Source organism: Dromaius novaehollandiae, chromosome 7 (assembly GCF_036370855.1).
Source record: "Dromaius novaehollandiae isolate bDroNov1 chromosome 7, bDroNov1.hap1, whole genome shotgun sequence".
Lineage (NCBI taxonomy): Eukaryota > Metazoa > Chordata > Aves > Casuariiformes > Dromaiidae > Dromaius > Dromaius novaehollandiae.
Window position 1 is genome coordinate 18,403,826 of NC_088104.1, and position 21,379 is coordinate 18,425,204.

At 58.5% G+C, this 21,379-nt stretch overlaps 2 protein-coding genes across 3 annotated transcripts; one reads left to right on the forward strand and one right to left on the reverse strand.

Annotated features, from left to right (window-relative positions):
• Positions 1–602: 602 nt before the first annotated feature.
• On the reverse strand, positions 603–12,704 carry ZNF142 (zinc finger protein 142). 2 transcript variants are annotated; one of them, XM_026095167.2, is made up of 9 exons: positions 12,525–12,704; positions 10,622–10,960; positions 9,413–10,060; positions 8,812–9,069; positions 7,384–8,196; positions 6,891–7,068; positions 2,937–6,171; positions 1,701–1,806; positions 603–1,247 (listed from the first exon to the last, which is right to left on the reverse strand). In XM_026095167.2, the coding sequence occupies exons 2-9, from the start codon at positions 10,902–10,904 to the stop codon at positions 748–750; spliced, it is 6,021 nt and encodes a 2,006-aa protein (XP_025950952.2). In that variant the 5' UTR covers positions 10,905–10,960; positions 12,525–12,704; the 3' UTR covers positions 603–747. The 2 variants fall into 2 exon arrangements, with proteins under 2 accessions (XP_025950952.2, XP_025950942.2); XM_026095157.2 differs by having other exon boundaries at positions 8,812–9,072.
• Positions 12,681–20,290, forward strand: LOC112980381 (mitochondrial chaperone BCS1). The gene is made up of 8 exons (XM_026095182.2): positions 12,681–12,760; positions 14,745–15,121; positions 15,633–15,772; positions 15,891–16,085; positions 17,349–17,412; positions 17,852–18,021; positions 18,555–18,672; positions 19,568–20,290. Exons 2-8 carry the CDS (start codon positions 14,802–14,804, stop codon positions 19,818–19,820), a joined length of 1,260 nt encoding a protein of 419 aa, XP_025950967.1. The 5' UTR covers positions 12,681–12,760; positions 14,745–14,801; the 3' UTR covers positions 19,821–20,290.
• The last annotated feature ends 1,089 nt before the right edge of the window (positions 20,291–21,379 follow it).

Sequence of the window (21,379 nt, forward strand, 5' to 3'; positions counted from 1 at the left end):
TTGTGCACTCTCCCCCCAGGCACTTGCCCCGCTTTGCGAACCAGCTCCACAGCTCATACTGGGCTCCTGGGCCCCCAAGGGCATCAGGGCTCCCTCCTGGCAGCCTTCAGCAGGGCAAGTCACCAGGGCACAGCCTGGGAAGCAGGGGGGGGGGAAGTGCAGGGCTGGCTCAGGATCACGGCAGTCCTGGGAGGAAGCAGCAGTGCTAAGGGTTGCTGGACAGAGTGCCCTTTCCCCGCAGGTGCCAGGGCCTGCTCTGCCCCACTTAAGTGTCCTGCTGAGATGTGGCTGCTGCCTAGAGGGGTGGGATGCGGTTTTGGCCCTGGCCCTGCATAACTGGAGCAGGCTCAGCATGACTCCTGGGGCCTGGTCCAACCTGGCCAGGGGCTTCCAGATTCCCCCACGCACAAGGAGCCCAGGAGGGGCTCCCAGCTGAAGAGATAGAGCCTGCTGGATAAGGACATGATGGACACCCATTCCTGAGGGAGAGGTTTAACGAGGAGCAAAAACCAGAGCTATCCCAAGGCTCACATTACCCCAGCCCCAAATTTGAACAGGAGGACACAACACAGCCACAGGAGGATTAAAAATCCCAAGCAGGATTAAAAGGAGCTGAGAGATTCCTTTTATACAGCCACATATTTTACATCCCATATACATATATGCCTATACACACACATACATCTCTGTAGAGGGCCTCCATTTGCAGGGTCTTGAAGCAGCCAGGGTCAGGTCCACGCCTCTGCCTCACTGCGGGGCACCATCCTTTGCTGTAGGGCAGCCCCCTTCCTGCTCCGGCCCGGGGGGCCCCTTGGCCTGGCTCTCCATCTGCACGTCATGGAGGTGGACGGTGGGCGTGCTGGGGTCCTTGCCCACCCCCTGGCTCAGATCACTGGCCCCCCGCTCAGGGTGGTGCCGCTGGATGTGTTTGATGACCTGGAACTTCTGCTTGGCCTTGTAGGGGCAGTAGCGGCAGAAGAAGGGGTGCTCATTGGTGTGGGTGAGGTAGTGGTGGCGCAGGCCGGCTGCCCAGCGGAAAGCCCGCCCGCAGGCGTTGCAGACATATGGCTTCTCCTCGCTGTGCTTCTTCAGGTGGGTCTTGAGCAGGAAGCGGGTCTTGAAGGCCTTGCCGCACTGCTCGCAGATGAAGGAGCGGGCCTCCCGGTGCCGTGTCTCCTTGTGCACCCGCAGCGCATCCGCCCGGTTCGTGCAGTACTCACACTCATCGCAGCGGTACGGCTTCAGGCCTGTGGTGATAGAAAGGGGCTAGCACCAGGGCTGGAGGGATGGTACCCTCCCGCATGTGGCGCCTCTGTGAGCCTCATGCTGCCCCATAATAGAGCATCAGTCCCCAAAGGACCCCTGCACCTTCTCCTTGTGCTGGAAGGCAGAGCCTGTCTGCTCCTCTGCAGGAGCATCCCAGGACCTCTCATTTCCAAGGGGTGGTGTGGTCCTGGGATCTCTATCATCCAGCCTTTCCTCCTACTGCCTTCCCCACCCCAGGACTGCAACTCCAGGGAACTGGGCAGCATGCTGGGATGTGCTGCTCCACGGAGGGTCTGACCACTGCTTCCCCCTTCTCCAGCTGGGTCACTGGTACTGGGAGAAGCACAGAGGTGCCATCCACACAGCGCCGCAGCCCCTCTCGAGCCATCAGGGCTGGCAGTGCACCATGGCCCATCCCCGCCAGCCACGCTCACCTGTGTGCTTCGTCATGTGGTACTTGAGCTGATTCACCCACTTGCACTTGTAGCCGCAGTCTGGGCACAGGTATTTCCGTTCCTCCTTGTGGATCCGCATGTGGTACTGGGCACAGGGACGCCAAGGACAGGGTCAAGGCTGGGCTGCGGGGCAGCTTCATGCATGTAACCCACCCCACTGCCCCAGCTTGGCACCATAAGGCATCCTCTAGGAACGCTCCCTCTGGTCAGGATGAGGCCCTGCCATCGTCCCTGGGAATACACAGGGCTCTGGGATGCTAGGGAAGGGCTCACAGCTGGGCCTGACATCTCAAACTGCAAGGGGCAAGAAGGGAAATCAGGCAGCCTGTCAGACTATGGAGAGATCCACAGCAGGGTCAGGACAAGACCTTGATGCTTCTGAGTTTGCTCTGTTCCAGTGTATGGAGAGCATGGGCTCCTCTCCCTAGTTTTGTATTTAGAGCAAAGTCCAGGTTCAAAAGCAGCCTAACACAGCCCAAGGCTTGCTGCAGGCTGTGGTCACTCCCAAGCAGAGTGCTTCAGGGCAGCCTCATCCAGGCAGCCCCAGAGGGCTCCAGCTCAGCCTGGCCACTAAAAAAGTCAATATTCCCTTTAGCAAAACAGAATATTTTCTTTCCATTGCCTCACACCTGGCTCCCTTGTTCTAGAAAAGACCCTTTGCCATGTGAGAGGATAATCACCTACAAAGTGAAGCAGATGCAATCACTGGCTCCCAGTGCCGCACTGTCCTGCGGAGGTGCTGTCTCCAGAAATGGGGGCAAAGACCTCTGCTCACAGGGGAGCTGAACTTTTCCTGTGCCATGTCTAGGCTGGCACCACAGGGTGTATTGCAAGCCAGTGGGCAGCCACACTTGGCTTTGTGTGGTGCCAGGCTGCTCTGTGACCTGGGACACAGCTGGTTGCACCCAAAGGACACTAGAGATGTCAGTAGGAGGAGGACTGAACTTGCACAGGCGCTGATATTCTTGCCTTCCTACAAATCCCCCTTCCCCTTTACCAAGAAAAGCAGGGAGCAGGGTTAGGAGAGAAACAGGTTAACATCCACGTGTCTTTTCTGCTTGCCTCCTATTCCTGTACTAACTCCAAGGAAGAGAAAAGAGAGGGAAAACTTCCCTCTGAAAGTTTCTTCTTCCCCAAATCCCTGTGCCTCTATCCCCACCGAACCCACACAGGTGTAGCGGTGTATGTCCTCCCATCCCCAAGCAGAACTCTCACCTTGAGACGTGAAGGGTCAGCACAGGCGTATTTACAGAGATGGCACTTGTACGGCTTCTCACCAGTGTGGATACGGATGTGCCATGTGATCTTCTGCCTGTTCTTGGTGGTGTATTCACAGTCCGAGCACTTATAAACACGGGTTCCCCCATGGCCCTTCATGTGCTGGTCAAAGACGAGCTGGTGGCGGCAGGCAAAGTCACAAAAGGGGCAGCGCAGGGGTTTATCCTGGGGGGCAGCTGGCTCGTGGGTCTCCACATAATGCCTCACCAGCTGCTGCCGTTCCTTGGCTGCAAAGCTGCACAGCTCACAGCGGTGGCTGAAATGCTGCTTCTTGTGCTCCTCCAGAGCATCCCGGGTGGCGAAGGCCTCTTTGCAGGTGCCGCACTCCAGGTGCGGGTGCTGCTTCTGCATGTGACACTTGAGGGTGGCCTCACTGTGGCACACAAAGCCACAGCGCGGGCAGCCATAGGACACTTTCTCCTCATGCCGCCGCAAGACATGCTGCTTGAGGGCTGTCTCGGAGCTGAAGCGGGCCTCGCAGCGGGAGCAGCCAAAGTTGAGCTCGCCACGGTGGCAGCTGTTCACGTGGCGGGTGATGTCGTTCTGCAGGTAGCTGCTGTAGTCACAGAGTGGGCAGAAGTGGGTGGGCGTCTTCTCGTGCACCCGTAGGCGGTGGATGCGCAGCTTGGAGTTGGTGCCAAAGGTCTGGCTGCAGATGCCGCAGGCGATGCGCCCCACACCGGTGTGCAGGGACTGGTGGGCCTCCAGGCGGTACCGCCGCGTGGTGCTGAACTCGCAGTAGCGGCATTTGTGCGGCTTCACCCCTTCGTGCTTGATGCGGACGTGCTGCCGCAGGCACCGGGCTTGCTTGCAGGTGAACTCACACTGGCGGCACTGCAGCTGCGGTCGCTTGCTGTAGTGCTTGCGGTGCATCTTGCGGTGCAGCCGCAGAGCCTTGGCCACCTTGGAGGTGAAGGGGCAGGAGGCACAGCGAAACTCACCCAACGTCATGCAGCCCCTCTTCTTGTGCGTCTTCATGGCCCGCTCCTGGTGGCAGGTGAAGGGGCAGGTGGGGCAGGAGAAACGCCTCCTCTTGGGAAGCGCAGCTTTCAGGGGAGCTATGTCCGTCGGGGGCTCGCTGGGCTGGCTTGTCTCACTGCCAGCCAGGTCTCCTTCCAGGGACTTAGTGCTCTGGCATCTGTCCTCCTCGGGACGCACGATGTGCTTCTCAGCATGGTGGCTCTTCAGGGCCCGCCGGGAGCGGAAGGCCGTGGGGCACAGGGAGCACCAGAACTGCTCCAGGCTCCGGCACCCATCCTCCACATGGGAGGTGATCGTGGAGACACGGGAGCACACAAAGGAGCAGGCATTGCAGTGCAGCTTCCCTCCCTCTAGGCGGTATTTCTCAGAGGCTCTCCCAGGCTGGGAGGGACAAGCAGCTCCACCTGGCTCAGCTGGGTCCCACTGCTGTATAGGCTCTCCCACCATGTCCGTACTGTCATCTGGGAGGGATTTCTCAGGGGCAAGACTGCCTGAGGCCTGTTCCTTGGCTAAGGGACTGCCCGAGGCCTGCATTTTATCAGGTATTAGTTCTACTTCCCAGGGGGTCTCAAGATGCCCAGACTCCTCCAAGCGTCCCCTGTCGCTCTCTGATGTTTCTGGACCATTGTCACCAGGATGGCTGGCAGGTTGGCACAACCCAGGTGGCTCCTGAACAGCCGGTTTGAGGGTCTTGTTCTTCTTCAGGAGGACTGGGCACTTCTTGAGGAGGTGGGTGTTGAGCCCCCTTTGCTGCTTGAAGCTGGCACCACACTCGCGGCACACAAGCGGTGACCGGCGGCTCTGACAGCTGGCTTTGGAGTGCAGGGACATGGACTTCTCCTTCCGTGTGATGTACGAGCACTTCTCGCACTTAAAGATCTGGCTCTCTGACTGCACCACCAGCATCTGCACCCTGCCCTCCAGCACCAGCGTCTCTGCCTGCTCCTTGTCCTGCTTCCGCAGTGCCTTCAGCACCGACTCTGAGCCACCCTTTGCATCATCACCAGAAGTGGCCACATCCTCCAAGGTGGGGGGGTTGCTCTGCTCGGCTGTCTTCAACACACTGAGCCAGGCCTCCGGCAGCTCAGCTTGGCTGTTCTCTCTCATCTCAGCCTCTGCAACCAGCTTACGGAGGTCCGAGCACGACCCCTCAAGGTGGCCTGTGTTCTCCCCAATGGCATCTTTTCCCTGGCTGTCTCCTGCCATGATGCTGCCCTCCAGCCTCACTGCTCCATTCCCGTGTGCATCTGCCTCATCTTCCTCAAAGTTGGGGATGTCTTCGAGTGCATTGTCACTGTCCTCCAAGCCAAGGTCATCCCGGGAGCCCAGCACCTCATAGGCTGCGGGAGGTTCCTTGCAGGCCAGCATTTCCATGCTCTCTGGCTGCGATGCGCAGGCATCTCCGGCCAAATGCTCCAGCACGGGGTCAGATGAGACGTTCAGGGTCTCCAAGTGCAAGGTGCAGCTCTCGACCACATCCCCAGAAGCAGTGAACTGAGCTGAGCCTGAAGCAGGGTCAGCTTGCGCACAAGGATCTCCCAGGGCATCGCCAGCAATGGGACAGCTCTGGTCCCCTTCACCCACAACTCTCCCCACCTTGGTGCTACCCTCTGGCACAGCAGCACCCTGCCCAAGAAGGGGCACCACCAAAGCTTGCTGGTAGCTCTCTTCCCCCTGGGACTCCAGCTGAGGTGGCTTTGCTTTTGTCCACTGCTCCTTGCCAGAGAGGGGTGAGCCAGCATCTGAACGCAGGGCCGTGCTGAGCTCGTAGCCAAAGAGTGCCTCGGATGAGCTGATCTCCAGCTCCTTGCTGGCATAGTTTTCCAGCCAGTCCTTGTCACCAGGGACATAACCATGAATCTTGCGCTTGTGGAAGAAGAGGCTGGTGTTGCTGAAGGTGCAGTATGAGCAGAGGGCACAGCGAAACTCCTTCTGCTTGGTGTGCTTGCAGTTCTCGTGGTTCAGCAGCGCCTGCTTGTACTTGGTCTGGTAGGTGCAGTACTGGCACTGGAAGATGGGCACCTGGTAGTTCTGCGAGTGCTTTGCCTGCATGTGCTTCTGCAGCTCGTACTTGCGCTTGCAGGCAAAGCCACACACCTCGCAGATCAGGCTTTTGCCCTGATGCCTCAGCTTGTGGCTGCTCAGTTGGTCGGCACGGTGGCACCGGTACGAACACTGGTTGCATTGGTACCTAAGGGGGAAAGCAGAGCTGGTCAGCCAACATGAGGAACTGGGGCAGGCTGAGCCCTGCCAGACACACTGAGCTTTGCTTTCCCAACCCAAAATGTGGAGCAGGGGTACTGTTCAGTTCGCTGGAGCCAACCTTTGCAATCAAGGCAGCTCTTATCACCAGCTGTTCCTCCTTGCTGCAGCTCTTGGCATTGCTGGTACTTTACGTACCCAGCCTGGGGACAGAAGCTAGGTTCCCTGGGTGTCCCACAAAATAACCATGACACACACAGACACAGGCACACACCATTTCACACCAACAGCATTTCCAGTGTGCCTGCAGGCAGACTAGACACAAAGGATGGTAAAGTGATAATTCAGAAGTAAACACACATGTGGGCAGACTGCTGCACGTGCCCAAGGCTGCTTTGCTCACGCTCTAACCCAGGTTTGATAAGCATCAGCAGACTCCATGACCCTGGGCTCAGAGCTGTGCTGACACAGTTATACATTTCTCAGGGGTACTGGAACACCAAAGACAGCTTTGCCCCCACAGCACTATGTTGGCAACTCTTCAAAAGCTCAAAGACTGCATTTAACATGTGCAAGTCAGTGCAGGCTGCAGCCACCCTCAGGGATGAGAGCGCCTAACACATGATGCAGCCCAGAGCAGTGGACCCATAAAGCAGGATCTGGGGAGCCTTAACTACACTGCGAGGCCAGCCAGCTTAGGCGTAGTACCGGAGATCTCCAGTGTGCTTGCGCATGTGGACGTTCAGGTAATGCTTCCACTTGGTGATGTATCCGCACTCGGTGCACATGAAGTTCTTGTCATTGGAGTGGGTCAGCATGTGCTTGGACAGGTAGCTCACATCCCGGCACGTGAAGTCACACAGCTCACACTTGTGGGGCTTCTCTCCTACAGACAACACAGAAATGCTTTCAGCACGATGGCCAGGTGGGGTAGCATGTTCTGCCTCCCTCTGTAGTGAAACCACAGCTTGGCCGGAGTTCGGGGTAGCTGGGATGGGGGCACATCATGACTCCTAGGCCTGCTTCTGGTGGAATATGCAACCAACCTGGTTGTGCTCAGCTAAGTGACACTATGGTCTGCGGTGTGACAGAGCTGGTGACAGGCCACAGCAGTCCTGTCCCAGCCCTCCCTGCCCACCCAGAGCAGAGATAGGACCCCACAAGCAGGTAGGCTCTCACGAGCCCCTCAGCAGATACCCACCTGTGTGCAGCAGCATATGCCGGATGAGCACCCTCTTGTGCGCGGTGGCAAAGGCACACTCAGTGCACTTGTGGATCTTTTCATTGGCATGCATCTTGCCCACGTGGTCATGAAACTCTACAGGGTTGAAGGTGGCGTAGGGGCAAAAGCTGCACTGGAGCTGCTCGCTGCCCGGGTGCCCCTGCTTCTTGTGCTTGCGGAAGACGTGCTTGTTGGAGCAAATGAAGTCGCACTGCTGGCAGTGGAAAGCATAGTGGGTTTTTCGATGAGCCTCCATGGCCTCAGCTGTGCCAAAGAGCAGCGAGCAGGCATGGTACTTGCACTCCACTGCCTTGATGCCGTGAGCATCCTTGAGATGGCGGACAAACTCTTTCCGGTCTTCAGCACAGTAGTCACAGTCTCCCTGGAAGCAGTTCAGCCTCTTAGGCTCAGCTTTATGAGTCTTCAAGTGCTCTTTGAGGGCCTGGCTGAGCCGAAACTTCTCCTCGCAGACAGGGCAGGAGTAAACATCAGAGTAGAAGTTGGAGATATCCTCGTGCATGCTGGCCATGTGGCGGTTGAGGGCGTTCTTCTCGACTGAGCTGTAGTGGCAGAGTGGGCAGCGGTGGGCCTTCTCACCCGTCTCCCGCATCATGTGAATCTTCAGCTTGCTTTTGCTGGTGAAGTACTTGTGGCAGTTGGGGCACTGCAGGCTGGGGTCCGGGAAGTGCAGGTGGAGGTGTTCCACCAGGTGCGTCCGCTTCTTGAAGCACCTCTTGCACTCGGGGCACATGTGGGTTTTGTAAAGGTACTCGGAGCCCTCCACAACATCCCCTGTGAGAGGCAAGAAGGGGGAGCCATCAGAAGGGAAGAGACAGAAAAATAGGGCACAAGCAGATGTTCTCTTCCCAGTCCAGCCATGCTGGAGCAAGGGGTTATCACACGCACAGGCATGCAGCAGCTATGTGCTGGGAGGGACTGTCCCCACCCTGAGCCACCAGCATGGTTCACATGGGATCTTTGCAGCTCAACACAGGCAAAAGTGATCCAGCACAGTCTAAACCAGGCCTGCCCACATGCCCCTGCTCCCCAAAGCCAGGCAGCCCAACTGGTCATAAGGACACCCATCTCCCACGCAGCCGGGATGTACACAGCTCCAGGTGCAGTGTGCCCTGCCTTTGGCCAACCAGAGCCCAGCAGCGGCTGGGGACAGCTGTCGGGAAAGAAGCAATGTTTTCACATGGGCAGAGAGCAGGGAATGGGGGAAACACTGCACTGCAGGATACATGCAGATGTGAGCAGAGAGGGTCCAGGGGCAGGATGCCATGAGACTCTTGGGTCCCACAGCCCAGCCCATGTTTCATTACCCATCTCTGTATTATGCTGCTCCTTCCCAAGCAAAAGGCCCGAGCAGCTCCCAGTACAGCCCCATGGTGCTCTGTATCGTACCTTTGAAGTGCTGTGCTCGGGGCACCTTGGCTTTCTCAGGAGCCTCCTTCCCATCCTCTTTGGTCTCACCCTCATAGGGGCTCTCTCCATCCTCCTCAAGCGACTCATCCCCACCGCTCTCCGAGTCCTCTTCTCCAGTTGATGCCTTCTGCCCCTCCAAGGAGCCCTCCCTGGTGCCTGCAGGCTCTGCTGGCCTGGCTGCTTCTGCCACTGCTTCCCAGCCAGGGTGGCAACTCCCTGCATCTTCCTGCCCTTCTTCTGCTTCAAAGCCGGAAGAGAGATCACAGATCACGTTCCAGGTGAGAAGCAGCCACCACCCCTTGCCCACAGATGTGTAAGAAACTTCCTGCTGAGACAAGGGGGCTCTCCAGGGCCATGTGTGGCCTCTCCACAAACCATACTGCAGCAGGGAAAGAGCTGCAGAAAGCTGCTGGACTGCAGGGCTCCCCCAGCCCTCCAACAGCACAGCCTGGACTCCCACTCCTCCCAGTTGCAACTGGGATACACAGACCTAGCCAGGCCCTGCAGCACCCACAGGCTCCAACCCTGCCCAGGACAGGCCTCCCCACCCAGCCTTGCCCCTGGCCCAACCGAGCCATACCTGACAGCAGGACACAGGGCTGCTCAAGGCCGGTCCTGGCCGGGGCGGCGGAGCTGCAGGCACTTTCTGTTGCCCGCATCTCGGCGGGGGGCTCCGCTGCGTGGCCCTTCCTGTGCTGCCAGAAGAGCTTGGCATTGGCAGTGACAAAGTCGCAGTGGCTGCAGTGGAAGGGGAGGTGGGTGCGGTGGTGCTGCTCCATGGCCGGGCGGCTTGGGAAGAGCAGGGGGCAGGTCCGATAGGCGCAGGACACAGGGGAGGCTCTGTGCACGTGACGCAGGTGGCTGCGCAGTTGCTTGCGGTCCTCTGTGGCGAAGTGGCAGCCCTTCTCAGGGCAGGGCAGGGCTCCCTGCGGGCCACGGTGGGTCCTGAAATGCTCCTTGAGTTCGCCAGGCTGCACAAATGCCTCCCGGCAGATGGGGCACAGCAGGGGCTCAGGGGCAGAGCCCTCCTGCCCACCTGCTCCCGGCGGCTCCTCGCTCCTTGCCTCGCTCTGCTCCTCGCTGGCGGGTGCCGACAGCACCCCAGCAAGCTCCAGTTGTCCTGAGGATGCCAGCAGCAGGCACTGGTGCTGGGACAGCAGGGAGGGCTCTGGGAAACTCTGGCTGCACCTCTCGCAGAAATACAGCTCCACCACTTTGACCAGCACCTCTGCACAGAGTCAAGGGTAAGCATTAGAAAGAGCTTTTGCCTGCCCCAGGGCTTGGGACTGGTGGTTTAATTCCAGCTTGGGACTTGAAGGATAAAACCCTGTGACCATGAATTACAGTTCAAGAACTATAGCTTTTTCCCCTCCCTGGGTATCCCGGGATGCATGTTCCCGTCAGAAAAGGGACAGCATCCTCTAGCAATGACGATCACCAGATCCCTCCCTTAGCACCTTCTAGGCACCCAGGGCTGTGAGACCAGCTCAGCTCTGTTTCTAGCAGGATGCTGGCCACATTGGACATGGGTACAAATCACGCTGGGAGAGGCAGCAGGCTCTGGGACGGAGACTTCTGCCTGGGACAGTCCAGAGCAACCCCATCAGGGGGCACAAGGCTCCTGTAGGCACCCTTCCCCATCTGCACACCTAGTTTGAGCCACCAGGATGTCCCCAGGGTGCTAGCTAGAGGGGACAGGGCTGGAGAGTCACCCCACGTTGCCCTGGCTGGACTTCTCTCCCTCCAACGAGCCCCCAGAGCCCCACACTGCCCTCCCCGCACCCTGTACCTGTGGCATTGGCTGCATTGCTCAGTGCCACATTGCCAGCAACAGCCTCGATGAATATTTCCATGTTGCTTCCTTCTGCATGAACCCCTTCTCCAGGCATCGAGGCCTCGGTCAGCAGCAACCTCTGGCTTACAGTCAGTGGGGGTGTCCCAGTCAGGCCAGCGCTGGCAGCACCGGAGCTTCCCACAGCTCCTACATCTCCCGGTGTGGGCAGGAGCAGCTCCGAGCACAAGGCCTCCATCTCCCCACCAGCAGCCTCAGACGCAGCTGTTTCCACACTCATTGCCTTTTATCTGCTGCTGGGCACTGGCTCTGTGCTGGGCAAGAGGGTTTATGGCTCTGAAACAGATGAAAGAGCTTAAATGAAGGTGAATCCAGGAGCCCAGGGATCCTACAGGACCAGGGATCCCAGCACTGCCTGTCTGAGGTCTGTGGGACAGGGGCCAGCGGCCAGCCCTGCTCTGCACAGCTCCAAGCTCATCTGAGCCACGACGAGGGCCATGCCACAGCAGCAGGTAGGAAACAGCACCCTGAGCGTGTAGCACGTGGGTGAGAGCTGCAAGTCTGGACAGGCTGGAGGCATCCCAAGTTGGGAAGCTCACAGTGCCCCACCAACCCTAAGTGTTCAGCCAGTCTGACTGCAAGACAGCCTCAGTGACACAGCCAGGTCCTGATGTCGCAGCCCAGATCTGCCTGAGCAGAAGCATTGACAGGATTATCCCTGTGACCAGCCTCGGCCCCATCACCCAGATCTACCCAGGGCCAGGCCTGGATCCCTCCCCAGTCTGGGTGCCTGCAGAGCTGCTGCCCACGAGTACTGACCACCCAGACCCAACAGCAACTGCTGCGCCCCTAGCGCTTCGCAGCAACTCGAGCTTGGCCTCGCTCCAGGGCTTCCTCAACACCAGCTGTGACAACAAGGCTATTTCCAGTGCAGGGGTCCCATCCAAGCACCTAAATCACCCTTGTGTCCCTGCAGCAGGGCAGGGCCTGGGCACATCTGCAAGGTGCACAGCAAAAGCCAGAAGCCACAGACACACAGAGCCCCTCACTGCGCACATCCCTGGCCCAAGGGACATCCTTGCAGCATGGAGTGCTTCCCAACACCCACCATCTCCCTGGACCTTATCTTGCACACAGCAGGAATGTACCTAGACAGCAGGCATGTGCACAGAGCAAAGATGCTGCCCCATTTGCAGCACATGGTACCCCAGGGTCCTCTTCCCAGTGGGCAAAATCCCCCAGACCTGCTTCCTTATCCTTCTTGCCAAACCTGCCTGATCCCCTTCAGCAACTTTGCGCTCCCCTGGATTGCCTCTTTTCCTTGTCCTAAACAGGTAGCAGCGGTGCTCAGAGCACCCCAGGATGAGAAAGCCAGCTCTGCCCCACTGCAGTCATCCGTGGGTGCTGGGAGGCTTGAGGGGAGCTGTGCCTGGGGCACCCAGGGCCCCGGGATACAGGGCAATGCAGCCCCCACGTGAGGCTGGTGGTAGCCCCCTTCGCCCCTGTCCCTCACAGGCCCCTGCGGCCCCTGGCCATGCCCCAATCCCCTCCCCAGGGAGCTTCTTCCATCAGCACCCACCTCCTCTCCCACGGGTGCCTCCATCCTGCTCCCCAGGGGACCACTACTCCTCTCCACTCACCCTAAACCCCTGTGGGGAGCCCCTGCCCCGGGGAAAGGCCCCTGCCCTGGGTCTCCCCAGCGCTCCCTCCCGGGGGGAAGAAGAGGGGCGGTCCCTCCGTGCCTCAAGGTACCCTCCAAGCCCCCTGCCCCTCCCCCCCCCAAAAAACACGCCCTCCGCCCCCCAACACACCTCAGCGCCCCCTCCTGCCCTCGATGCCCCCGGGCCCCGCGCCCCGCACCCCGCACCCCACCGCTGCCCCCGATGCCCCCAGCCCCCACCTGCGGGCCCGCCGCCACATGCCCCCCGGCGCCGCGCATCTCGATGGTGCCCGCCGCGCACCGGGCAGGAGGGAGCGCCGCCCTTTGTGCGGCTCACCCAACCGCTCTGCCCCGCCGCCCCCGCTCCCTGGCCCCGCTCTATGGTGAGTGCCGGGAGTGGGCCGGAAGCGACGGCGGCGGAAGTGCGGGCCGGAACCATAGAGAGCAGGGCCGGGCGGGAGCGGCGCTGCGCGGAGGTGAGGGGCAGCGGGCCTTGCGGTGGGGCCGAGGCTGCCGTGGACGGGGGGCGAGTTCCGGCCGTGGGCATGGGGGAACCCCTCTGCGGGCTCTAGCCCCGCTGTGGGGCAGAGACCCCGCTGCGGGGGGCGCACGAGGCCCCGCTATGGGGCAGAGACCCTGCTGTGGGCGGGGGGGCACAAGGCCCCGCTATGGGGCAGAGACCCTGCTGGGATGGGGCAGAAGGCCCTGCTATGAGGCAGAGACCCTGCTGGGATGGGGCACAAGGCTCTGTTATGGGGCAGAGACCCTGCTGGGATGGGGCACAAGGCTGTGTTATGGGGCAGAGACCCTGCTGGGATGGGGCACAAGGCCCTGCTATGAGGCCCAGACCCTGCTGGGATGGGGCAGAGGCCGTGCCGTGGGATGGAAGCCTTGTTCTGGGCATGGGGGATGTTCTGGGCAGGTGCAGGAGAGGGAGCCTTGCTGCAAGCACAGCTCTGTCATGGGGGAGGTGGGGTCCCGCTCTGGGGAGCAGGTCATGCTGCAGTGGCAGTCCTGTCAGGGATGTGGGGTCAGGCACTGTGATGGGTCGTGGGAAGCAGACTGTGCCGTGGGGTGAGCCCTGACTCGGGATGGGTCAGAGCTTGCTGGAGTTTTGGCCCTCCGGTCCCTCTGTGGGGAGTGCGTGTGTGTCTGGGGTGAAGCATCTGCTCTGCCTGGCAGACCCGAGCTGGAGAGCGTTCAGGCCCCCTAAGTGCAGTGTCAGTGCCCCTCGCCCAGCACTGAAGGCTGGGATGTTTAAAGAGCTTTGGAGTGACCACGGGAAATGCAACCCTCAGCTGTACAATAAGCCTGCTCCCTTTCACGTCCCTTTAGTTCACCATAAAACCAAAGGCCTCCATAAAAGATCTGAGCAAAGGAGAGCTTCGGAGGTTGGGTCCCAGCCTGAACCCTTTCTCTGGTTCAATACGCACAAACCACCGCTCATTTTGAAGTCCGTGCAGCTGGCCTGCCAGCATCGATATGGAGGTGCTGCTTCCTTTCCCGTCACATACCAGTTGCTAGCAGCAAAGAACATGCTCTCAGGCTTGGCCTGTGGATGCGTTTCAGCTTGTTCAGGCAATAAATCATAAATAATTGCAGTGCTGAGTGATATCCAGCTGTGTAAAGAACAAAACAGCGTAAAACTTGGGGCTTGGTATCTTGGCAAATGCTCTCGTGCTTGACCAGCTCCTGGCTGCTTTCTGCCTGCATTTTAGCATCCCAGTGGCTTGCAGAAAGGGAGGAGGTTCCTACAGACAGTCTCTGATAATAGGCCAAGCTGGTAGCTCTGTGTTCAGGATCAAAGTGACTCTCCACAGCCCTGAAAAACCTGCAGTAAGTGGTGGGGACAGAGTGTGACCTGTGCCCAGAAGGAGACAGGCTCGTGGTCAGCGTAGTCTGGGGGGACTGGATGCCATGTGCAGCTGTGCCTTGCTGCTAACAGCTACTGGGAGGCTACGGCCAGTTTGCAGCAACATCTGATCAAGCTGTAGCAGTACCACAGCACAGCCTGCCGCTCTTCCAGTTAGCGCCAGTGCAGCTGTTGGGGCGACTGTGCTGGGAGCCTGCTCAGACAGCTGAGCTAGCTGAAAAATACTGTCGCTCACCACTTCCCTGGGAGAGATACTACCTCTGGGGTTTTCCACTAGCTCGATGAGCCCACAGCAGAGCTGTGCTGAAATGCAGAAACTCCTTGGCTGGGGCTCTCTGCAGTCTCTTGTGATTTTTATTGTGCTGAATGTTTCATTTTAAAGGTTTTGTCTGTATCAAGATGGAGTTTGTGTTCTCTAAGGGAAGGTGTAGATATGGGTGAATCCAAGTGTGCCAAGGCACATTTCACTTCAAGAACATGGCCGCGATACAGGTGGGGCAATTGTGGGCTGTCCAGTATGTCCGCCACTGCCGTACTGCATTGCTTCATCATCCAGTCCTTTCACCTCTCTGTCTCTTTTCACACAGGTTTGTTTCCATATCACAGAGACGATGCTGTTGAAAGGAGCTGCTTAACCCCCCACAATGCCCTTTTCTGACTTTGTCTTGGCACTGAAGGACAACCCGTACTTTGGGGCTGGGTTTGGCCTCGTAGGGGTGGGCACAGCCCTGGCGTTAGCCCGGAAGGGGGCTCAGTTTGGGCTGGTGGCTTTCAGGCGCCATTACATGATCACCTTGGAGGTGCCCAGCAAGGATAAGAGCTACCACTGGCTGCTGAGCTGGATCTCACACCACGCCAAGCACACACAGCACCTGAGTGTTGAGACGTCGTACCTGCAGCATGAAAGTGGCCGTGTCAGCACCAAGTTCGACTTTGTCCCCAGCCCTGGGAACCATTTCATCTGGTAAGGGAGGGCAGAGGAAGAAGGAAAAGCAATCTGGGGACTGGTCAGTGTTTTGGCAAGAAAACTCCAATCTGCGGGGCCTATGTAGGCAAGGGAGAGAATCCTGCCTCTTTCCTGTGCCCAGATTAGGACAGAAGATGAGAAGCCCATATTCACCAGAGTGAACTGATTTCTTTATCTGAGATGAATGTGCCCCTTGGTACATGATCTAAGCTGTGCCCTCTGTCTGGGCTTAGCTGAGCAGTAACAGATCCCTGGATGTAGCCAGTCCTGATGTGCCAAGTCAGCACTGGACATGCTGGTTCTGAGATCCCCTTGCTGAGCCTGTCCCCTGCTGTGCCTGCTTTGGGGACAAGAAGGACAGTACTGGCCCATCTGGCTGGGAAATGAAAGGCAGCAGCTGAAACTTGCACTCAGTTGAGTGGAGGGCGAGCTGTGGCTTGCAGCTGGAGGTGGGTGCAGGCAGGTATGCTCTGGCCCAGCTCCCCCCAACCTCATCTTCCTGCTCCAGGTATCGGAGGAAGTGCATTCGCATCGAGCGCAACCGGGAGAAGCAGATGATCGACCTGCACACCGGGACCCCTTGGGAATCTGTCACCTTCACCGCATTAGGCACCAACCGGGAGATCTTCTTCAACATCCTCCAGGAAGGTCTGTAGGGTAGCTCTGGTTCTGGGCCCTGCTGGGAACAGTCTGCTCCCTGGAGACACCTGGTGCTTCGCAGGAGATCCCTTTCCCCGCCAACCATCCCCTCTGCCTCTTTCTGCAGCCCGGGAGCTGGCTCTGCAGCAGCAAGAGGGCAGGACGATCATGTACACGGCCATGGGAGCAGAGTGGCGGCAGTTTGGCTTCCCCCGCCGCCGCCGCCCCCTCAGCTCTGTGGTGCTGGAGAAAGGTGTTGCGGAGAGGCTGGTCCAAGATGTGAAGGAGTTCATCGAGAACCCCAAGTGGTACAGCGAGAGAGGCAAGGCTCTGGCGCAGCGTCCTCCCTGCTGTGCCCAGCACGGCTCCTCACCCCTCTGCAGCCATGGCTGTGGGGAACTGTCTCACATGCATCCCGCTAACAGCTGAGGTGCGGAGGTTAGGCCTGGATCTGCAAAGGGACAAATTCCTCTCAGTTCAGTGAGAGTCGGGCCTCAGGACTCAGACATGCAGTTAAGATCCAGAGGTCCTGTCCATGTCCTGCAGTCTCCCCTGTCCTATAGACCCATCCTGGTGAGACTTGAGAGGATACCTTGTCTTTGCTGCAGCTGAGGGCTCCGTTACCACAGCCTTGCTGCTTTGCAGAAGTCCTTTGCGTGTCTGAGCCTGGGCACAAAGCTGTGCTCTCACCCCTGCTGTGTTCAGGCTGTTACCAACTCTGCTGATCTTTGCCCCTGCTCCTGCCTTGATGAGGGGCCCTTCATGTCACACAGATCAGCACAGAGGAGAAAGGAAGGAGTGGGCACTAGCAAGGGCCAAACCTAGTGTGTGCTGAGGCTGTTGCTTACATCCATTTCTGCAGCTTCTCAGCCCTCTGCTGCTGTGTCTGCTACAGTCCTGTCTCATAGCACTTTCCACCTTCCTGCTTCTCCTCCTATCTCTGAGGACAGAGAGGGCTCTACTGGCCCTTCCTCCAGCTCTTTGGGCATTCTGCCATGTGTTGCAGTTAAACAGGCTCCTGGGAGGAGGCTTTTCCTGAGCAGATTCTCCAGCCTCCAATTCCAGGAGCCACGATTGCTCCTGTGATGCTGCTGTGGGGAGAGGCAGGATGCCAGCAGTCCTCCCTGGGAACAGCTGCAGAGAGATTTTTGTCCTTCTTGCCTTCCCCTGCTGCATCCTCCATGCTCAGCATAGCCCTCGTGGTGCTCTGCGGAAGAGAGCTCAGAGCATCCAGCTCGACTGGTCTGTGCAGCCAGGGGAGGAAATTCCCCCTTTCCACCAGTGGTTTTCACTTGTGGGCTCTTCTCAGTCCCCCTAAAGGGAGGCTTTCAGTCTGGAGCACCTGTTGTTCTGACTGTGAAGATGCCTTAGTTGATGTTGGTGCCTCAGGTCTGTGTGGGCAGATAGCCACAGTGATGAAGACTGGGTAATTAGTTGGTGCAGACCCTTTTAAAGCAGTGTTCCCCAAAACATGGCTGCAGAACAACCCATGCTACAACCTGGGTTCCTTGCTCAGGGTTGTCACCTGTGGCAGGTGGGGGGCAGTTGGATGGACTGTGTTTGAGGCCTTGTGCTGTCTTCCTAGGGATCCCATACCGAAGAGGCTACCTGTTGTACGGTCCACCTGGCTGTGGGAAGAGCAGCTTCATGTGAGTATTACTGGCTGGGTAACAGTGGCTTCCCTGCCAGCTGCCTGCTCTGGGATGCAGCAGTTATTGGGGGTGTATGGATAGGTTTGGGTTCAGAATGCAGTAATGCGCTGCCCAGGAATGTGAGTTAGAGGGCTGCGTCTCCTGCACCGTGCCTGGCATAAGTGTTTGCACTGCTGGCACCGTTACCAGCTCAGGGTGACAGCGCTTCTCCGCACCCTTACTTTGCACAGCCCTGCATAACAACAGTGCCAAGCAGGCTGACTAGGCTGCGTGGCTCACACCTGCCACTCATATCTGATCCCCGCTGGGGGAAGGAGGCATGCGCCCTCTGCCCTGTGCTGCTGGGCAGGGAGATCTTGTTCTCCAGCTTCCCCCACCTCTGTCTGCTCAGGGCTCTCCTGCCCTGATTCACCCCTGTGGTTTGTGTCCTTCCCAGCACAGCCCTGGCTGGGGAGCTGCAGTACAGTATCTGCCTGCTGAGCCTCAGCGATCGCAGCCTCTCTGATGACCGGCTCAATCACCTCCTGAGCGTGGCACCACAGCAGAGCATCATCCTTCTGGAGGATGTGGATGCTGCCTTTGTCAGTCGTGACCTTGCTGCCGAGAGTGAGCACGTCCCTGTTCCTGGGCTGGGCAGTGGGAGGGAGATGGGCTGGCTGTGCTGGGAGGTGGTTTGGGCTCTGGGCTCCTTGCAGCTGTACCAGTTCCCTGGGGTCCAGGTCAGCAGAGATCGAGAGTGGGCAGTTGTCTTGGTCCTCATGGCCCAAACTGGACTTCATTCAGTTTTGGCTGGGCTATATAATAAGAGCTTTGGGGTCCCTTGTCCTAGTAGTACTTCAGGCAAAGGCATTTGTCCTGCTGAGCTCTTCTCAGCATGATGGAGGGGGCAGCTTTCCCCCTCTTTCGCCTTTTGGATTCCCTGGGGTGCCTGTGGACAAGGAAAGGGGTATGGGCTCTCAGCCAGGGAGAGGCAGGGCCTGCTGAGGGGAAGGAGAGAGCAGAGTATTCTGCTTAAGATGGGAGCAGCCAGGCAGCCATTTTGGCAAGCTGTGGGGAGCCTTAGGCCGTGGGGAGGTGGCCCACAAGACTGCCCTGGGTGAGTGGCTGGCAGATGGGATCTGAGACATCTCTGTTCCCAGACTCTGCTGTGTACCAAGGCATGGGGCGCCTGACCTTCAGTGGCCTCCTCAACGCCCTGGATGGTGTGGCCTCCACAGAGGCCAGGATTGTCTTCATGACCACCAACTACATGGACAGGTCAGAGCTGCCCTATCAGGGGAGTGGGAAAGGTGGCATGGGGAAAACTTGCTCTCTTGGAGCCCTTTTCATGGGCTTTGTGGAAGGTTATTTGCACCCTCCAGTCTGAGGTTTGGGGGTTCATTGGCCAAATAGCAGGTTTTCCCAATCCTCAGGATGCAGATCCCGGGATCCCTATTCACCGCTTTGCTGGGCCCTCTGATGCTCACTTGCTATTCAGACCACATTGTGCTGGTTGCTCCCTTCAGGAGAGGTGCCACCTTCTGCATGCAGGGGTCTTGGGGGTTTGGAGTTATATGCCATGGGTGAAGAGCTGGTGCTGCGCGCTGCCCATTCAGCCGGCAGGATGCAACCTTGGCTGCTGGCACCCTTGCTGCGCTCAGGAACCCAGTTCATGGGTCTGCCAGAGGCTGCATTGCAGCGGGCTTGGCTCAGTCCAGACCAAAATGGCCTAGGTTGCCTGGTTTGTTCGGAGGGTGCCCACAGGACACCGATGGGCAGAGCCAGCTCCCAGGACAAGCTTGTCCTCCCCAGCAGCCAGCTCTTCCTAGCTCTATTCCCTCTTCTGGATCAATCCCTCCCACAGCCCCTAGGGACAAAGCTGTTCCCCACCTTCGCCATCCCAGAGCACACAGGACCTGGCAGACGGGATGCCAGGATCCTATGCTAGCATGTTTTAGTGTGGAGGGCGCTTCCTGCTGGACTCATCCTGCAGAGACAGTTCGATTAAGTTTTCAAGGCACTCTTTGACTTTTGAGCCTTTCTCCAGGATGAGAGGTCCCTCTTCAGTGCGGCAAAACAAAGCCTGGCCAGAGAGGGCAGGCAGAGATGCTCCTCTGGACCGGCTGGTAGAGGAGGGCTGGGATATCTCTCACTTCTCTGTGCTTCTCGACAGGCTGGACCCAGCCCTGGTGCGGCCCGGGCGCGTGGATCTCAAGCAGTACGTGGGCCATTGCTCCCGCTGGCAGCTTGCCTGCATGTTCCAGCGCTTCTATCCCGAGCAGCCCCTGGCTTCAGCTGACCGTTTTGCGGAGCAGGCACTGGCAGTCTCCAATCAGATCAGCGCTGCCCAGGTGCAGGGCCACTTCATGCTTTACAAGACAGACCCCAGAGGAGCCACTGAAAATATACGTTCCATCCTGCTGTGACAAGGGATGAGCCCTGCCCTGCCACTCTGTGAGGCCTGGGAACTGCTGGGGCAAGGACTTGACCATCCTGAGGATGCTGTGGAGCTGCCCAGGCACACAGGCCAGGTCTTTTGTTCATCTCTACCTCACCAAGGCCTTGGCTTTTTGTTAAAGCATACAGAGAGTTGAAGCTGACAGTCCTGCAGCAGGGTAAGGGGATCAGCTCTTGCTGCTCCCTGACTTGGGTGTTGATACACTGGCCCCACTCGCCAGAGAGCCTTGTGCTGGGATTGTCATAATCTGCCAAGGCTTTTGAACGTGAAACCGTAACAAGTCAACCCCTTTGACTTGCATTTTCCTGAGGCAAGGCATTGCAATGCTGCCGTGCTGAAGAGAGCTGCAGATCTGTAGAGAGAGGTCTTCAGCAGAATAGTCTTCACTGTCTTGTGAATGTCCTCTGTGAAGTGTACAACATGGCTCTTTGCTCTTGGGTCCTGTCTGCTTTTGTGTACGTGCCGCCAAATGACAGTTTTGCCCCCTCGCTTGTTAGTTGCCCTGTGGTCCAGATCCTGGCCCAAAGCCCTTTCCAACTTTGACAGATGGGAGCAGCACTGCTCCAGGCACTTTTTGGGGCTGTCTGAGCCCTGGATCCCTGCTCCAAAGGGCATCCGGATTGTCCCCAGAGGCTGCGTTTCTGAGCGTGCGGTTCCTGGTGTAACGATGGCCTGGTGCTGGAAGGAGAGATCAGGCCAAAGGATCGATTGGGTCTGGGACCTTTGATCTTCCTGGGACTGTATTCTTCTCTGGGGGTTGCCTGCCAGCAGGGCTGTTAGGGTGGTACTGCACCCAGTAACCTGGGCAGACCCTGTGCCCTTTCGGAGGGGATTTGCTTGACCTGTGCTGCTGGTTTGAGGTTTCCTCTCTCCCTCGAGCACAGGGCTGCTGCCAGCCTGGCCTGGGTGCTGTGCTGGAGTGTGCTTTGTGTTTCAAGCTGAGCAAAGTCTGTGAGCCTCGAAATCTGCTGTGCCTGAGGGAAAGGGAGGGTCTGGCACAGTTGGTACTGCTAATCCAGAGCTGTTTCAGGAAAAGAAAAACAACTCCCAAGAGACAGCTCGTTCTCCCTCAGGCTGCTGGCTGTGGTACCAAGGGTGCAGTTGCATGGGCGTCCTTCCTGGATGAGCTAGTAGCCCCCCAAGAGGAAGTGGGGGGGAGACAGGAGTCTCTGAAATGCAATCCGGGAGGGGAGGCCTCATCCAGGCAGGCTCTGCGGCTTCTCAACACCACAGAGCTTGGGGGGGGGGTCAGTGCAGGCATGCTCACATGGAAAGAGCCAGCCCGAGTATCTCCTCTCCCCAGTCCCCATTTCAAAGTGTTTTTACCTTACTTTCCATGACCTGGTTTCAGTGCTCAGGGCGGTAGCGTTGCCGTCACATCGCAGCTGAGCTGTGAGTCAAATGAGGTTTGTAGGGCAGAGGCAGCACGTGGGCAGGGAGCGTGGGCTGGGGAGCCACCGTCCTGGCTCTCCGCTGGGAGGCGGTGGCTCGCCACATTTTGCTCCCCAGCCCTTCTGAGGGGACACG